A 17,584-nucleotide genomic window follows, 5' to 3' on the forward strand; every position below is an offset into this window, starting at 1 on the left:
GGTTGGGGTTAGTGATGCAAAACTATCGATAAATTGACTATCGATGGCCGCCACCAGTGCTCGGTGGTCCGTGAAGTGGGTAAGCGCGGTGGAAGTTTCTGAAACCATCCAACATTTCGCGTAGCAACTGGATACTGCCAAAGTAGGATTTCGCATAACGCGAGTAATGCTTGAAAACAAGTCTTTCAAGCAGACGACACGGAAGACTCTCCTTTCGTCGCGTCGCTACTGGCAGGATGCCGGGGCTCCCCATCTCCGCGCTGCACGGCCCATGGGAAAACCAGACTTCTCTGGCCTCGCGCCAAGAGCGGAGATGGGTTTTTCCGTAGCGGCGACGACAACGGACGAGGTCGAAATCTCTGCAAAATGTCAGTAAAGCTATCGCTTTAAAATATAATACATAACAATGAAAAATATTTTTGACAGAACACCAAAATCAACTTGACATATGCCTATTAAAAAACGGTGAATTCAAAAGTGCTCAAAGCATAAACAACTTACCTCCAATGTGATTTGCATACAGATTCAAGCACAACAGTGAAAACACCACCAATGCAAAACTTATCACAATATCCCCACCCTTTTCACACACAAAAAGAACAGAAATAAGGAGGAAAAATATCTTTAATAACATTGAGGACACCTCAGAACTCAATTTGGAAATCAAAGTATGAAGGGTCAAAATAATGGACCCTGACGTAACCGTCTTCACCACCGCTGCTGTAGCTGTAAAAGAAACGAAAACCGGCAAAACATTAGCAAGGCAAACATACATTGACATCAGTGGACCCGTCTCAAGAAGAGTTCTGCGCATACACGGGCCGTTTTCATGCAGTGGTGAAAGCTCAAATGACGGCCTCTGGAAGGGGAGCTGCACTACCTCTCGTAAGATTTTATCTGAGTTTTTGAGGAAGCAGGAGAGATGGTGCGATTCCCCTTCCGGATGCCAACTGCATTTGAAACTTTTGCCTGCTTAGTGTGGTCTTTGTGAAAAGGGCTCATTTTGACCCTCAAACAGTCTATGCTAATCATAACAGCACCGCTGAAAAAAGAGAAAGGTTATAACTTGTTTTTATAAATTCATTCACACACAGAGGATGTGTGTGTGTGCATTTTTAACCACAGCACACCAAGGACCAGTGTTTTTCTCTCCGTTTTTTCTCAGTGATGCACCAAGGATCTCTTAAATTATTACTGACCCACCCTGCTAGGGCCTGCAGATTGTTATAACAGAAGCGCACACATAACAATTAGCCTATCCTATCAAACACTTCTAGCCTACTTGTTTTTTAGCAGAGCACTCTCTGAAATAGAGAAAAATATTTCTTGTACGACATTAGCAGCGTACCATGTCTTTGGGCTTCATTGTGTCCCACAAATTCAATGTTCTTCGGTGTAGGAAAAAAATCGGCATTTATTAGGGCATACAGCGAACGAAACGGGTCACAGCCGCGGAATATCCCAATCTCCGAAGAAAACATGCGCGCGACCTGAACACTTGGAGGACATTCCAGTAGAAGTATGAGAAGGGACCAGATAAGAGGTGTAGTTCCTAAAGAAAGAATTTCAGCGTGGGCTGTGTTCTGGGTACGGTGTAAGGTATATTTATATATGTCTGGACATTGCGTGTGTCGCAGTTGCCAGATAAAGTCCTCTTCTTGCATGTTGAGCTATTTAGTGCACAAAGCAGCGAGAAGAACAGGACAGAAAAGAGTGCTACTCACAACTATAAGTTTACTGACAAGAAAAAAAAAAAGGAAAAGAAGGAATGTTCAGCCTGGACACATGCATCTGTCACCAGCCCTGTTAATGATGGTCGCTTGTTCGACCAGGCACGTGCGGGGCCTTCCTTGTCTGTTGTAGGAATTCTTTTTTCTACTCACATCTATAGTTGTGAGTAGCACTCTTTCCTGTCCTGTTCTTCTTCTCTCTACCTTGTGTGCTAAATACTTCAATATGTTTAGACTGCCAACTAGCCCAAATGTCAATCTTACTACCCTTTATTGCTCTCCTCGCCCTGGTTGCAAGCGGCACCACCAGATGGCTCCTCGATGCGCGGCTAATGGCAACCTGTCGTAGGCCTGGTTTCCTGTGCTTCTCTATGGGAAACATGCTCGCTTTTAAAGTCATTTTCTGGGTACGCCACGTCAAGTAGAACTTGGCACTTGAGCTATGCGTGTTGCTTAGAGACTGCTTCGTCATTGAGCCAAGTTTCATGCCTTAACGGCGGCAATAACAGTCTTATGAATACGTCAAAGCGGAAAGATCTCTGGCACGGTGTTCGAGCCAGTGTCCTTCAAGGTTCAGAGCAGACACTCCAAATGGAAAGAGCGCGTGCCCAAGTGCAATGGGAGTAAGACACTTTTTTTTTTATTCTTATATCAGTTGCACCATCTGGACAGCGGAAGCGCTGCCGACTGAAGCTGCTCAGGCACTCGCGGATGGGACTTTATCTGGTCAATAACGTAGCAGCGTTCGTCGTGCTATGTGTTCTCACCCATACATGTCTCACACCGTGTTTCCAGTCCAACACAAAATGAAGCTGCAGATAAAGGGTGCTTTTCTAGACGCATGGGTTGCTCTTCTTCAGGGACAGCCCAGATTTGGGATTTCATGGGACTTCAATAAAACCGGCTCGTGCGTTGCTTTTCGGGGTTTGTCGAAATATACAGAAAACGTGGAACTCTCGATATACACACTAACTCTGTTATGTCACGCCGCAGTGGTGGCGTTTCGGCGCACTTCCGGACTGGGTGTGTGGGCGGAAGTCGCCATGCAGAATGGGCATTCCTTTGTTATTTCGGAAGAAAGCCGACTAAAACCTGCCTTCTCGTCAAAATGCCACGACTGGGGCTGTAATAAAAGAGCTAGAAAAAAAGTGAAGGTAGGTATTTGTATTGCTGTGTTTTCTGCCTGCTTGGTTCGTCCGAGATTGTGGATAGGTGCAGTGAAAAGGAAAAATCAGACACAGTCAAGCCACAATTCCTTGTGCGAAAAGCACTTTGGGTTGAATTCAAAGATACTGGTGGTCGTTGGATTCATTTGTTTCGTTCCAACATGAATGCGGGAAAACCGTTATGTTGTATGGGCCACCTGCAGACCACATTCAGGTCACTTTATGGTGTCTGATCGTTCAAACTGTCACCTGCCCTTTCAAACTGTCGTCTATTCGATCAAATGGCAGTGGCCAGTAGACCAAACGTTATAATAAGAAGTAAGTGCAGGCCAAAATACTTTTAATTGAAGGTTGCTTTGGGTAAGGAGGCACGGTGTAAACAGTAGATACAAGGAGATGTTGATCACTGTTATCGAACATCGCAGCTATTCTCCACGCTTTTGCAGACCGAGCGATGTCGCGACTGAAAATAGCGAGCAGGATTTTATCTTATCATGTGAATCGGGCTTTAGCGTCCATCCTGCGGCGTTCACGCGGAATAAATCACCGAATGTCACACTAGTTTTTACACAAAGTTTTGCAGTGCAACAAGCCTCGTTAATTTCACTCAGGCCACTAAAGTAGTAAACATATCTAGGAAGACTTAGACCAACAATTGCAAAGCAAAAAAGAGCACGGGGACTCGCACCGACGCTGAAAACATTACATTCCAAAAATTTGTTGATGCGGGACGCGACGCTCCATGCCCACACCCCATCGCCAATGCGCAGTGCCGGCGGCATGCCGCTACGGGCGCTCCGGTTTGTTTGTAAATATGAGGTGGTGTATGAGCAACAGTATTAGAGGGCAAACTGTTTTTAAACTCCATCTGCCGAGATTGCCATTTCCCAGTGACAGTGGCAGTGACCTTGGCTTTTAGCATCCCAGGGTTGCAAAATGTTATGAGGACCACATAGCTAAACCTTGAATTAATGCTACAGTTTAGCAAAGGTCTCTGGTGACTCGCCATTTTGTTCACAATTCTGGCAATTCCAACAATAGACCCCTTTAAAGACTGCACCAAGCAACATTGGTGGCCCCCATTGCTCGAGCACAAAGCCCGTGATTGGATTCAAGTTCTCGCTGAATGCTAACGCAGCACTCGTTCTCAATGCGGGGCACAAGTTTGTCTGCTTTTTTTGCGGCGACGTCAGAATGCCGAGCTCAGATTGGCTCTGATTGAAGGATAGTGGGTAGACCTTAAGGGACACATGCAAAGGAAAAAAAAAAAAATTTTTAAACAACTTAGATCGAAAAAGGATGTCATAAAAAATTTTACAACAAATGAAAATTATTTTGGAGCTATATTTACGGCGTTACACGAATTTGTAGTTGGCGCCTGCGGGCGCCGCGGAAAAGGGGCCCTTATTTATCACGTGACTGGCCCTTATTTATCAGGTGGTGCTTGCGCTCTTTCGGAAGCTTCCTATGGCCTCTAAAAGTAACTTATTCATCTTTGTCTGAAGTTTAACCAAAAACTAAGATTAATAAGGAGCTTTTAGAGCCCAAAAGAAGCTCCCGAAAAAGCGCAAGCAGACGTGATAGACCTGTGCGCCGATCAGATGACGGCGGCGGCACCCCGAAGCAGACAAACTTGAGCGGCAGCGGCGACGGTGGCGTGGAGAAATTCGTTGAAGCGGCATCGCGCAATGCTTAGCTTGCGGCGGCGACGCAGCGCCGCCGCAAGCCTACCACGTGACCAGTGGCGGCTCCCGCGGGCGCCAACTACAAATTCGTTTTGCGCCGTAAATATAGCTCTAAGTTTTTTTTTTCTTCGTTGTAAATTCGTTTTATAATACTCTTTTTCCCTCTAGCCCATTTAAAAAAAAAAGTTTTTTCCCTTTGCATGTGTAATGCAAGGGATATGTAATGCATGTGTAAAGCAGCTTAAAGCAAGCTGCCTTGGGGTCTATCCACTATACTTCAATCAGAGTCAATCACAGCTTGACGTTCTGATGTCACCACTAGAGTCACTAAATAAAGCTACGCTCTCAGAGTACCGAAACTCCAAAAGAATGCGTCTGAAGCGCGTCAGGCGCCGCCATCTTGGGTCCACGCACAGATGGAGGGATGACTCTAGCCAAGTCAAGCCGAGCTGCAGCCGTTGCCTGCGCCACAGCTGCGCACAGCCGCAGCTGTGGCAGCGAATCAAGGTCTTGTTCGTATCTTGACGTACCATGAAAAACACGCATGCTGAGCAAAGGACTTCAGCATGTGCGTGCAGTAAACAGATAAACAGCAGCAGGCAGATGACCACTGGACCCAAGATGGTGGCATTGAGAAAACGCGATGATGATGATGATGATAGCGACTCACGTGACTGCGCCTGTCCAATGATGCTGCAGCGAACCAGAATATTTTTGGATAGAGCGACTGTATTGTCAGCAAAATGCCAAAGAAAAGGATTGCGGTACTCTGAAAGCGTAGCTTATTTAGTGACTCTAGTCACCACAACCCCTGCAAAAGCAGCAGACGAACTTGCTCTCCGCATTAGCCGAGCCAAATTCACGCCGAACGCCGACGGAAGTCGTCATGTCCAATATATGCTTGGAGCGTGTGCCCAAACAATGGCGGATTTGGATACCTGGCACTGCAGCCTCTACGTGGTGCTCACTTTCGAAAAGGGTCTATTGACAATTGTTTGCTGCCTCCGACTGAACGCGCTGTCGGACACTCACCTCTTTCCATCGGGGTGGAAGGCGACGCTGTTGATGGGACCGAAGTGGTCCTTCACCTTGCCAAACTCTTCCTCGAAGATGAGGTGGAAGAAACGGGCATCGAATTTACCCGCCTTCGTAGAAGAGGTCGTTACATCCATGGCTTCCTGACCACCTCCAAGCACCACCTGCGGGGCCCCGTGTCAATCCATGCTTTTAGGCAAGGCAAGCCGCAAACACAACAATACAAGTCGTAAGGAATGAAGAGGTCGATCCACGCTTTTAGACAATGCAAGCCACGTAGAAGTTTTGGAAGACTCGCTCAAAAACTTTTGTTTTATTTCTGCACTAACAATTTTGCTGCCGACATGTTATTTTCTCTTTCTGCTCAGTACCCCATACCCCAGCGACAAAGTATTCATGTTTGCCGAGTCTTTTAATCTACGAGGACTTTGTCATCCGGACAAAATATCTGCTGCTAGGAATCTGGCTTTCTTTCAACATGAGAACCGCTGGTCGAGAACTGATCATTTGGGAAAGTTCTCTCTCTCTCCTCCCATTGGATAGGTGGGACAACGACATAGTGCCCAAAATATTTTCCAAGACGTAGACCACCTAGCACACATACTCACAACCAAAAGTAGTGAAATCCATGAAGCGTTTTTATGACAACTGACACACTGAAATCACATTGGTTTAAAGGAGCTTTTGAGCGCATGGTTTATTTGTGCGACAATGCGAAGAGCAACATTGAATTAAAAACAGTGCAAATTGACGAGGACAAGCAGAAGGTCTTCTGCTTTTACTTGTCTTTGTCCTTTTTCGCTGCACTCATTTCAATATGCGTGACCAACAAGCCCACCAGTTAATTCTAATTCCTCATAGCTCCCGTACACCAAGACGCAATAATGCTGGTTTGATTTTTTTTAGTTTTTGTCAGTGAATACTAAGCACCTGTGCAGTAAAACAACTCTCGAGCAACAGGTACCTTGACCCCCATACTCAAAATTTTCAATAAAACAATTTTTTTTTTTTATTTTTTATGAAAGTGTCTTTTTAATCACATTTCAATGCAATTCGTAAGTGGTGAACACAGTGGACCTGCGATAATTCAAGGTCGGATATTTCATACTTCCAGTTAATTCAAACAAATTAAAGCATTTTGGTTGTCCCGCCCCGTAAGTTTTCGCTTAATTCATACTCTTTGCTAAGTGCAGAGGGTTAACCCTTCTGAGTGCAGTTCTCACCAAGCACCTATGCACTGCGGGAAACCAATACGTGTGAAGCTCGTGGGCAATGCTTTTCTGGAGTATGCGGGTGCTTGGTGAGAAGCGCACTCGATGGGACTAATCCACCGCAATTATGCAAGCTGTACTGTCCAGACAATCTGCTTCTAATATTTGTGCTTGTTTCTTTTATTTTTCCAAGGGGGTTAAATTTTATATTTAGATTATTCAGATTAGTTAGATTCACATGTTGGAAGCAGATTTATAAAATCCCTCAATTAAGATAGCTGGGCGTCTCTTTAGGTTGCATTTTCCATCAAATCTGTCCTTTACATGCCACCCTAATGTAGGCACAGAACTTTCTGAGGCCACGGCTCATGGATATAGTTACATTAAAGCTAACTGAGCTCAGGAGTGGACAAGTGGAAGGTTGCGAACAACCTTCCACATGACTTCAGTTGAATTTTTGTTTAAGCATGGTACAATGGTAGTAAAATGCTTGAAAAAACTATTCAATATTCGATTAGAAAGTATTTGGCCAAAGCCACTATTCGCTTCGAACTTCACTAATGTTTTATGTGTATGCCTGATTATAAATAGGCCTGTGTAGTGGAAAGTGTAAAAATTCTGCTAGGTATGTGTAGCTATTCCTATAGACGCTCTACACAGGCGCCAGATTAGAGCCGCCATTGCTGACCTTCTCTTGTCTCACCCAGATACCGAGCCACTGAAACGGGTATTGACAAGCCTTTACAAAGGACAAAGCTGGGGAGAAGGCCAGAATAGAATCAAACGTGGCAATAAGCTGGCCTGCAATGCTAAGGATGATGTGAAATAATCGCAACAAGAGGAAACTAAAACTGAAGGTCGGTTATGGCGGCGCCCATGTGCAACGGCTGCAAAGCGTATATAGCAAATAGCTACTTTGCATGGCATCATATTTAGATAAATTTTTGATAATTCAAACTTGTGATATATTTCAAACTAAAGTATGTGGCTTCCTGGAGTTTGAATTAATGAGAGTCGACTGCATTTGACTTGGGTCGGAAATGCCACCCAGGTGCGGTATCATCGAAAAGTATTGTGAGCTTGGACCGTGGAGGCCTCATTTGCCGGTCCCACATCCCTTCCGCTGTAGGCCTCACAATGTGAGATATTTTGGCTGCAATAGATGTTGCATGCTAAAGGAACTTGTTGCCATCGTCGTCTATTGTGTTGTGTTGTTATGTTGTGATTAATGAACACTTTTCGTAAAGCTCACCCCCTGCAATAATGCCTAATAACAATGCAAATATTTCTGTAAAAAAAAAAAAAAGAATAGGAGTTACGAATTTGAGCCTTAGAGTCTCATTCCTCTGGCATTAATGTTTCCATGCAAAACGCAGTTGTTTATTTTTAAAAATAATATTACTCGCCATAAAAAAACGGTCGGAATAGCTAGAACAGACAACGCCGGCAACAAAAAAAAGCAGACTACCAGACTCACATGCTCCTTGATGGGGGACAGCGAAGCAGAGTTGACCGGACGTTCCGTCTTGTATGTCTTGAGATGCTCCAAGGTGTCTGCATCAAAAAGCTGACGACCAACGAACACGGTAAGTCGCCGACCGGCTCGACGAAACGCATTGAGGCACGACCAGCAGAACTTGCAGGAACTACGCACAAACCTAATGCTTACAAAAAATCAGACTGCTCGGAGCGAGAAGGCTGCAGTCTTTAAGAGCAAGATCATCACTTCAGCAGGTAAGTTAAGAGCTGTCATACACTTCACTTGTGACGATTTTGCTTGTTTCTTCCTCCCCCTCGTTCACCCCCTGGGAGATAGTAGTGTCTATGGAGGTAGTAATAAAGACAGCTTCAAGCGACAAAGGTGCTTCCCTGCTATTTTGACTTTTGACGCACATCTGTGCAGACGGCTTGCATGCCCAGAAAGCGTCTTCAACCAATGTGCTCATAGTCGGTGACAGGTCATGAACGAAGTGGAAGCTCCTTCCACCTCTTTTCACTTCAGTAGAGCCAACGCTGGAGAGGAGGCGACCTCCTCTCCACATTCGCTCCACTGAAGTGGAAAGGGATGGGAGGAGCTTCCACTTCGTTCTTGACCTGTCACCTACTATAGAGTCCTATACTACCCGTGGACCGGAAGCAGTTCCGAAGCGGCAACGAACAATGCCACAGGAACCGCCCTGTCATGCTGTCGGACGTCGTGAACTGGGCGACTGATCATAGAAGTCCCGGCGAAAACAATGAGCTAATACCAGTGTCGCCGTCGTCGCGGCATTCCAATTCGTTGCTGCGTAAGCTTCCGAGGACCATCAAGCCAGGGGCGAGCTATGGCAGAACAGGCATCTGCCGATGTCCATCTCTGCAGCTGCGCCACTGCCTGAATCACAGCAGACGACAGCGTGACACTTCCAAGATGTCGCCGGGTGGAAATTCAAGGACCATGTTCGAGGATGCAATAAGCGCGGCAGTCGGAGATGCGCCCAGGGTACCATACCGTCGGCCTCATTTATTGGCGATTGTTAAGGTGTCCATAAGGCATATGCAAATGGATGAAATGTGCATACCTTAGCAGTGGTGTCTTTGGAGGCGGTGATGAAGAAGCTCTGGTCCTTGTTATACTGGAGATCGTTGATGGTCAAGTTGTGTGGCTTAATCGTGTTGAGCTGCTCTCCACTCTGCATCCACAAAGAAATGCAAAATACGTCGCAATACTGTCTCTACCTTTGTATCAAACTCCAAAACAACATAAAACAAAGAAAAAAAAAAGTTATTGGTTGTATTTATTTGAGAAGTGGGTGACCCAGCCGAAAAAAAAAAAAAAAAAAGAAGGAAAATTGACTAATGGTAACAAAAATGTGCACGAAAGCACAAAGACAAACAAAAGAAGTGCACCGTATAGGCACTGCTTTGCTCCTTTCACTGGACTTTGCTTTTTTTTTTCACTGTTCTGCTATCACTACTCATGAACCAACTGTGTTATTTGGTGACCGGATCTTTAGCCATACCAATTATTAAGGTTTAATGCTATAGTCCGTTGCAACTCCACGTCCACTACATCACTAACAATGCAAATCGCACCCTCGGCTACTTGCGTCGTAATTTCGCCCAAGTACCCTCCTCTCTCAGGCCACTTTTATATCGGACACTCATCCGCCCGAAGCTAGAATATACATCAAGTATATGGGACCCGGCTCAACATACTCTCATTGACGCAACTGAATCTGTTCAGAATCGATCAGCGCGCTTCGTTTTTAACTATTTTCGTCTTGCTAGTGTTTCGTTAATGAAATCTAATTTTTGCCTTCCTGATCTATTAATTCGAAGAAAAATTTCATGTCTCTCTTTCTCTCTTTCATAAAATTTTCTTTTATAACCCATCTTTGAAACAGGAATTTATTTCACAGCCTTTATACCTCTCATCCTGCATGGATCACCAGTTCAAAGCTGCCATTCCTTACTGCAGCACAAATATGTTTTATGATTCTTTCAGCACAAATATGTTTTATGATTCTTTCCTCACTAAAACCAGCTCAGAGTGGAACCGGCTTCCCCCTTCCATTGAAGATTCGTCATCATTTATATCAGCCTATAACCAAATATATTTCTAATCCTGCACTTGTTTAATGTTTTTCTTACTACATATTGTACCACTGTGGATGTATTTACTCCATGTACCCACCCCCTCTGTAATGCCCCAGGGGCCCTGAGAGCATTCAAAATAAAAATAAATAATAAAAACAAAACAAAAAAACTCAAGAAGGTAGGCCAAGGGAAAGAAAGGTCGGGGAGGAGGAAGCAGACGAAACGCTGGAGAGGAGAGGGGGAACATCCTCCTTTCTCTAGCATTCTGTCTAATTCCTCCTCCCCAGCCTTCTTTTTTTCTCACCCCCACCTTCTTGAGTTGCAATGGACTTCAGTAATTCAGCGTGTTCGATACTATCCAGCAGCTAAACGAGCAGCCAATCAAAACTTCTCTGACCTTACTTCATGCCCCATGAACAAACAGACCGCAACGCGGGTTGTCCAACAGGGACAAAGTGTTAGCCGCAGAAAAGGAAAGCCTGGTAACGCTATAGACTTCAATCGTTCACTTAGTGCAGTGCATGCCTGCACAAAGCAACAGCCTGTCGCTTGCAAAATCCACTAATAAAACACACACACACAAAAAAGTAAAGTTTTGAGAAAATGTCTGCCCCCGAGAGATTGCCCATCCCGTTTTTAAGGCTAAATATCTGTACCATAAAAATTCCGAAACATTGCCCACCCCCTAATTCCCGTCGGACGTCACGCGATGCCTGACGGGAATTGCATTCGCTGCACCACCTGCTGTATCGGTACATCTGATAAGCAAGTTCATTGCAGGTTCCTGCATTTTTGTCTGCTATCTGCACGTGCGATATTAGCTCCCGCAACACGCGAGTTGTTCCCGCGTGTATATTGCATCGTGAAATGCGAACCTACTGCATCCGAGATCTGTGGCATCCGTTCCTGTGACATAAGAGTCTCTAGCGGATTTCCGGATTTTTGTTGCGACCTGCGCGCACAATATCAATTCCCGTAACACGCAAGTTGGTCCCGCATGTATATTGCATAAAAAAAAGTGATTCTGCTGCGTTCGCGATCTGCGGCATTCCCGTGACATGAGAGTTTCTAACAAATTTTTGCATTTTTGCCTGCGATCTACGCTTGTGATATCGGTTCTTGTGACAGGCAAGTTTGCAGCGAATTCCGGTGTGCTTATTGCATCATAAGACTCAAATCTGCCGCGATTTGCGATATCTGTTCTCCCAAGATAAGAGTTCTCGGCGGGTTTCCGCGGGTATTTCGCATTGCGAAATCTGCTGCGTCTGCAACCTGCGGTATCCTTTCCCATAACACAAGAGTTTGTAGCAAATTCCAGAGCGTTTACCGCATCGTGAAACGCGAACTTGCCGTGTCCCCGATCCGCGGTATCAGTTCTCGTGTCCCGTGATTTGCGGCCAGTGCCAGAGTGTTTATCATTAATTGCTGATAGTTTTGCAGTGGCATCCAAAGATAGCCCTCCCCATGGTTTTCACCAGTTATCTCCTCAATTTGGGTGGGCGTTCTTTCGGAACTTTACGGTACAGTTATTGACAGGACGTGAATTGCAGGGAGACCTTTCAGTTGTGCTGCCTCCAGCGTATGCTTCCCACCTTCAATAACTCTTGGGCATCTCATGAGCCCCGAGTGTACACGTGCAGCCCAAGTATGACAGAAGGCCATGAGCACACACTGGAGGACTGGAATTGTAAAAAGATGCCCGGCCGTCCTCATCCTGTCAATCACAATAACACCTTCACAGCGAACAAATAAACAGGCATTTGGTACCTTGATGTCCCAGATGGAGACGGTACCGTCCTCGTGGGCAGAGAGGATTCCGTCGTCGTAGTGCCACCAGAGGGCGCTGGTCACTTTGCTCCCATTCACGGGGATCACCAGAGCCGAGTCGTGGCCCTCTGCGACAAACAAACATCCATCTTAGCGGCCCGGATTTTTGCACAACACAACCTAGAAAGGTTCGACAATCCGGAAAAAACATCTGCAACAACCCAAATTTATATCTTTTGCCGCACGATGACGGCCACTCGACTCCACTCCTTTCTCCTGAGCCAAGTAAGATTGTGACACCAAACTCGGAATATTCCGCAAGTGGTAGGCCGTCGAGGCACGCCTTCGTTAATAGAACAAACAGAATCCATGAAACGTAACCTTTTGATAGCCTGAATGCCAAGAACACAATGACCCAAAGGGACTAGGAGAAACAAAAAATAAAATATGAGGTAACTCTACAGCTGGGACCCACTGTATGCTTCTATATCTTAGCTAAATTTGTTTTGGGGTGTATCCATGGGACCCTCCGATACACCCCGTTTGGGAAGGCCGCCACGCTTGGCGGGTCAGCGACATACTTTGCACACTGTGCAAAGCGACGGACTTAACTTTTTCGGCGTCTTGCGCTTCAGCTTACTCCTTTAACTTCCGTGTTTCGAGCATGCGGTTTCCAGACAATGACGTCTACAGCATCGCTCGCATCGTCGGAGTCTTCGACTATGATCACAGCAGCGATGAGAGCGATTGTTATCGAGGTGTTGGAAGCAGGTCATTCTGACTTCGACCTGCTGGCGACCAGCTCCAGCGACGAGGAGATCACCACGGACGAACTTGCAATTGTTCGTGCGTTGCCGTGCTAGTTGGAAGGTCAAAGGGCAAGGGGACAAGAGTAAGAATAGTGTTGGGGTAGCCGAGTAGCGCGAGAGGGTGCGACTGTACCGTGGTGAGGCGAGCTTTGGGGTGCCTAGGATGAGAGAACATTCAACTACAGATCATGATCAGGTGGTTTATCGGCACCATATGACTGATTGGTCGCCAGATAAAAATGTTCAACATTCGTTAATTGATTACTGCAATTACTAGAGCTCTAACAGTGGCAAAACTTGGTGTATATACTAAGCAGCCTATGAGCATTGCATTTCAATAATAATCTAATTGTTTGATTCTCGTGTCCTAACCCATCTAAGGAAGCTTTCAGCATATACCGTAGAATACCGCGCATCCGCCCATTCCACATTATGCGCCCACAACCAAATTTCTAAGATAAGAAAAAATGTGCACAGTAAGTTTACATGTAAAACTGATGATCGGACAAGCGCCCATCCCCCAATTTTTCGCGATTATCTCTAAATTTTGAGTGGGCGCTTGCCCAGTATTTTATGGTAGTTGTGTAACGTGAAACTACTCAAGCGACTTTCGGAGTTGCTAAAGTCATTTCTTCGCGCTAGTAATCTGGTTTTCGTTTCACCTAATTTTTTTTTCTTTCGGCAAATGTGAAATTATGCGTTGAAAAAAGAATTGCATGTTCTCTTGACAGCATATTTTATCACTTTGTAAGAAAGAATCAATGACTTCTTATGAGTCCCGAAGACAAATGAAATGCAGAAATACGACTGCGACACATACCCATTTGCCTCTTGTCGGCCGTGTCTACGATGTGGATCTCGCAAAAGCGTCCCATGGACTTGTCCGTGCTGTACATGAGCATCCGTCCGCTGAACGAGAACATGCATGTCCTGACTGCCGTTGCCGTCTCAATCGTGTTGATGTTCACTCCTGCAGAAAATGTCGGCATTAGCATCAGTAACAGGCGACGCTACAGGCACTCCTAACGTCGTCTTAATTAAGAGGGAATAAAAACAACAATAAAGAAAGAAGTCATGGGCCCACCCACCTCTTTCTAGGTCCCACACACGGCAAGTGTTGTCACCGGCGCCCGAGATGACCTTAGTTGAATCCCCTGACCGTCGGTGTCAAGGGAAAGGTGCAGGAAGCGAACCACCCAGGACAAAAAGCCCAGACTTGCCAGGTAAAAGAATCAGCCAAAGAAAAGCCTGCTACATCCTCAAACGTTAGTCGCGACCACAGCTGCAGCTCACAAGCGTATGCTACAGTCGCGCTACCTCGGTGAAGGCCAGAGCGTGACGCGACACGCACGCATCACCACACCAAGGATACAGTTGACGTCGATGCACCAGACGGCACCCGAATGGCCGTGGAAGTTTCCCAGACGCTCCCCGTTGAGGGAGTAGTACACGTTGGGCGTGTGGTCCTTGGCGCATGAGAAGAGCAGATCCCCTTCCCGGTTGTACTTGATCTGAGTGATGGCCCTCTCGTGGCCGTGCAGCATCAGCGGTTTCTGAAACGAGACCGCCGTCACCTCCTTTGCCCTATGCACATCTTTCAGAACCTATATGGACAGCAAGCACACCGAAGAGTGTCTCTTCACACATGAGAGAGGGAGCGATCATGTGTGCGACGAAGATCCGCCCCCACAGCTGTTGTTTGCTCTTCGGCGGTGGGGGCAGTGGGGAATAGACGCCAGCATTTTCTTGTTTGATGGAGCACGTCTAGCATTCATTCGTTGACAAAAAGAGAAAAAAAGGGTACCTTTTTGAGGCATTTTATCTACCCCTTTTCTAGGGTGAAATCCTGATTCGTAAAAAGCCGGTGGATTACCGGAAGACGTAGAAAAGGCAAAGCAGCCATTGTTGGGACAAGCAGACGGCACCGGCGTTGGGGACCTGAATGCCTAAGCTTAATGCCACCGCTCCCTCTTCAGGAAAAGCAGACGATTGCCTTGCTCGCTATGGTTGGAGGAAGACAGCGGACCTTTGTGTCTAACCATTATCCTTCCAATAGGAGCTTGGCACTCTGACATCACCGCACCCTCTGCACAAGAACCAGACTAATCCATAGAGGGCCCACTGGCACCCATCTAAATGGCTGTTATCTGGATAGTCAACTTTGAACAGCAGTACAAGGTTAAACCCGTTCTGTGCAATTCGGGCCACGTTAATACGAGTGATTTAAGAACCCTACACTACCTTTCCGTGTGAAATAGGTGTAAGTGAGCATTTTCACTGCAAAGTTCGTTGTCCACGAACTAGGGAGCGCGACTGTCACGCTGCGGTACCACCATAGCCGAAAGTTAAGAATGCCGAGCTGGCAGTGCTTAACGCCGATTAAAAAATTAAAATATGCTAGAGCACCACCGACTGCTTTGGTGTCGTTTGCTTCAGTTTCTAAATAAATGACACGCTCAACCAATGAACGACGTGCTTCGAGTTTTTGTTCGTCATACAGAAGCCCCCACTGCAGATGAAAGCAAAAGTTTGCACCAGGGGGGCTATGTTTGACAAATGTTTCGTTTCTCCTAAAAAGAAACGGAAGTGATGGAACTGACGATATCGCGTCTGATTGGATAGAGGCTCAAATGACTAAAGTTCCCATTTAAGCCTGTAGCCAATCAGACGCGATATCGTCAGTTCTGTCACTTCTGTTTCTTTTTAGAAGAAACGAAACATTTGTCGAACATAGCCCCCCAGAAGTACTCTGTACAAGCGCTTGAAACAATGCGAATGTTCCCAGTAAAAGCCTTCTCATATATCGTCTGCTAAACTCTGATGACTTAGAGTTCACGAACGACTTTACATTGACTCTTGGCAACCCTTGTCTCATTGAACCGCATCCCAGTTTAAAGGGATACTTCAATGAAATTTGAAATATTCCTGCCGTGTTCAAAAATAGGTTGAATATGACTCACAATATCTGTAAATGATAATCGCACGTTTACATTTTGAGCCTGGTGGCTGTATTTTTCGTTATAAACGGCCCACTCTGGCAAGCGCTCAGAGAAGGCCCAGCGGAGACCACGTGACATGCAACGCAATCGTGACGTAGGTCGCCTCAGGACGAGCAAAGCTACGGCGAGGCTGACGTCGAGAGGATGGCTTAGTCGTTCCAGCCACCGAAGCGGCTGCTTTTGTATGAATTCTGAGTGACCGGTTAATCTTCTATAATCTTGTAGAGGGCCAATAGCGATTTCTGCGACACACAAAAGGAATTCTCGGGAAGAGGGGAGTTCCTCCTTCCCCTCTTTTCTCGTCGTGGCCGGAGGCGAGACAACCTCCGTCACTAGCTGTCAAGGTTCCTAGACGGCCATTACAAGCGAGGCGTTAGCGACATCCATCAGGTGCTCTTTGCTAATCGTTTAATTCATTTTAAAATTAATTTTCGAGACTTTTTTAACAAGATGTTGGTATGTTCGATGTGATACTGCTCCTTTGAACACATATAGACCAAAAAATGAGCGCCGAAATTTCGTTGTAGTATCCCTTTAAGCCCAACAAAGTCGCAACCTTCGACCATCAACCACAAAACATTTATTTAAGGTATTCTAACGCTTTTGATATTTGCAGCCAGTATATCAACTGGTATTCCCAGAAACCGGAAACACGCTAAAAGTTTCACCGTCTAACAACCTACAAAGGTAAAAAATTGCAGTTTTCCCTGTTTCTCCCACAAAGTCCCATGCCTGTGTCAAGCGATGGCAGCCGGTGGTGCCGTTCGACCCGAGCAAGACAAGCCACGATCCGCGAACCAGCCTACTACAACAGAGACCAGTGATCTGCCCGTACCAGCTCTCGTGGAGGTTAGAGAGAACCGTTTTCGAATGCCGCTCTTCCGTGGAGCTCCCGTAGAACGCAGAGTTGGAGGTGTCAGTAACGGATCGACGTGTCCTTCCGCCTGCTACGAAGACTCTATCATGAAATAAATACGTGATATTCTGAGCATTACTGACTCGTTATTATGCCAGCATTTCCAGGAAAGGAATGCTTAACTGCGTCGTTAGGACGTCCAAAATGTCCGAACACGTCAATATGGAGGGGCCGGTTTGTCAAACAACATTCAAAGGGAATCCGCGCACTTCCTATAGGCCCAGATCGCCAGTGAACGATCTCGAGAGAACCCTGGGTATTCTGCGTGACCTCTCGAAGCAGTATGAATCAAAATAACTTACCATTTTGGCGATTTTCTGTCTATTGGACTTCTAACCCACGTTTCCTACGAGAGGTAAAATTCCAGAAGAGGGCTGATGTCTACTTCAATTGAACGGCCAGCGTGAAGGAGCATTTTTTGTGACGTCGTTGGTGACGTCAATGACTGCAGCCGGATCAGGATAGGTCGGATGAATTGGGCAGGTGAATCAGCCGGTGTCTTGCGCCACCTAGAGCACTATATAGCTCCTTCGGAGCAGAGTAGCGCAATCCAGAACGCCGCCTCTCGGCGACTAGCGGCGAACGCCCGGAGGTTCCAACTGCGGTCAGAAATGCATGGAGAACGTGAGAAAATCGTTGTTTCTTCAGCATTGTGGGAATATACGGAATGGCAATCGTTTGTGACAT

At 46.1% G+C, this 17,584-nt stretch overlaps 1 protein-coding gene across 1 annotated transcript; it reads right to left on the reverse strand.

Annotated features, from left to right (window-relative positions):
• Positions 1–606: 606 nt before the first annotated feature.
• LOC115315082 (eukaryotic translation initiation factor 3 subunit I) lies at positions 607–17,310 on the reverse strand. The gene is made up of 9 exons (XM_040218681.2): positions 17,200–17,310; positions 14,355–14,535; positions 14,071–14,136; positions 13,803–13,952; positions 12,174–12,301; positions 9,389–9,499; positions 8,305–8,394; positions 5,614–5,780; positions 607–726 (listed from the first exon to the last, which is right to left on the reverse strand). The coding sequence occupies exons 1-9, from the start codon at positions 17,200–17,202 to the stop codon at positions 645–647; spliced, it is 978 nt and encodes a 325-aa protein (XP_040074615.1). The 5' UTR covers positions 17,203–17,310; the 3' UTR covers positions 607–644.
• Positions 17,311–17,584: the final 274 nt, after the last annotated feature.

The sequence above is a fragment of the Ixodes scapularis genome, unplaced genomic scaffold (assembly GCF_016920785.2).
Source record: "Ixodes scapularis isolate PalLabHiFi unplaced genomic scaffold, ASM1692078v2 PGA_scaffold8__174_contigs__length_109621045, whole genome shotgun sequence".
Taxonomy (NCBI): Eukaryota; Metazoa; Arthropoda; class Arachnida; order Ixodida; family Ixodidae; genus Ixodes; species Ixodes scapularis.

Coding starts and splice junctions, on each gene's coding strand:
- LOC115315082 (XM_040218681.2), bottom strand. Junction 12,302..13,802: donor GGCCGACAAGAGGCAAATGG/GTATGTGTCGCA, acceptor TGTTTGTCGCAG/AGGGCCACGACTCGGCTCTG. Junction 5,781..8,304: donor TGTCCCCCATCAAGGAGCAT/GTGAGTCTGGTA, acceptor GGGGCCCCGCAG/GTGGTGCTTGGAGGTGGTCA.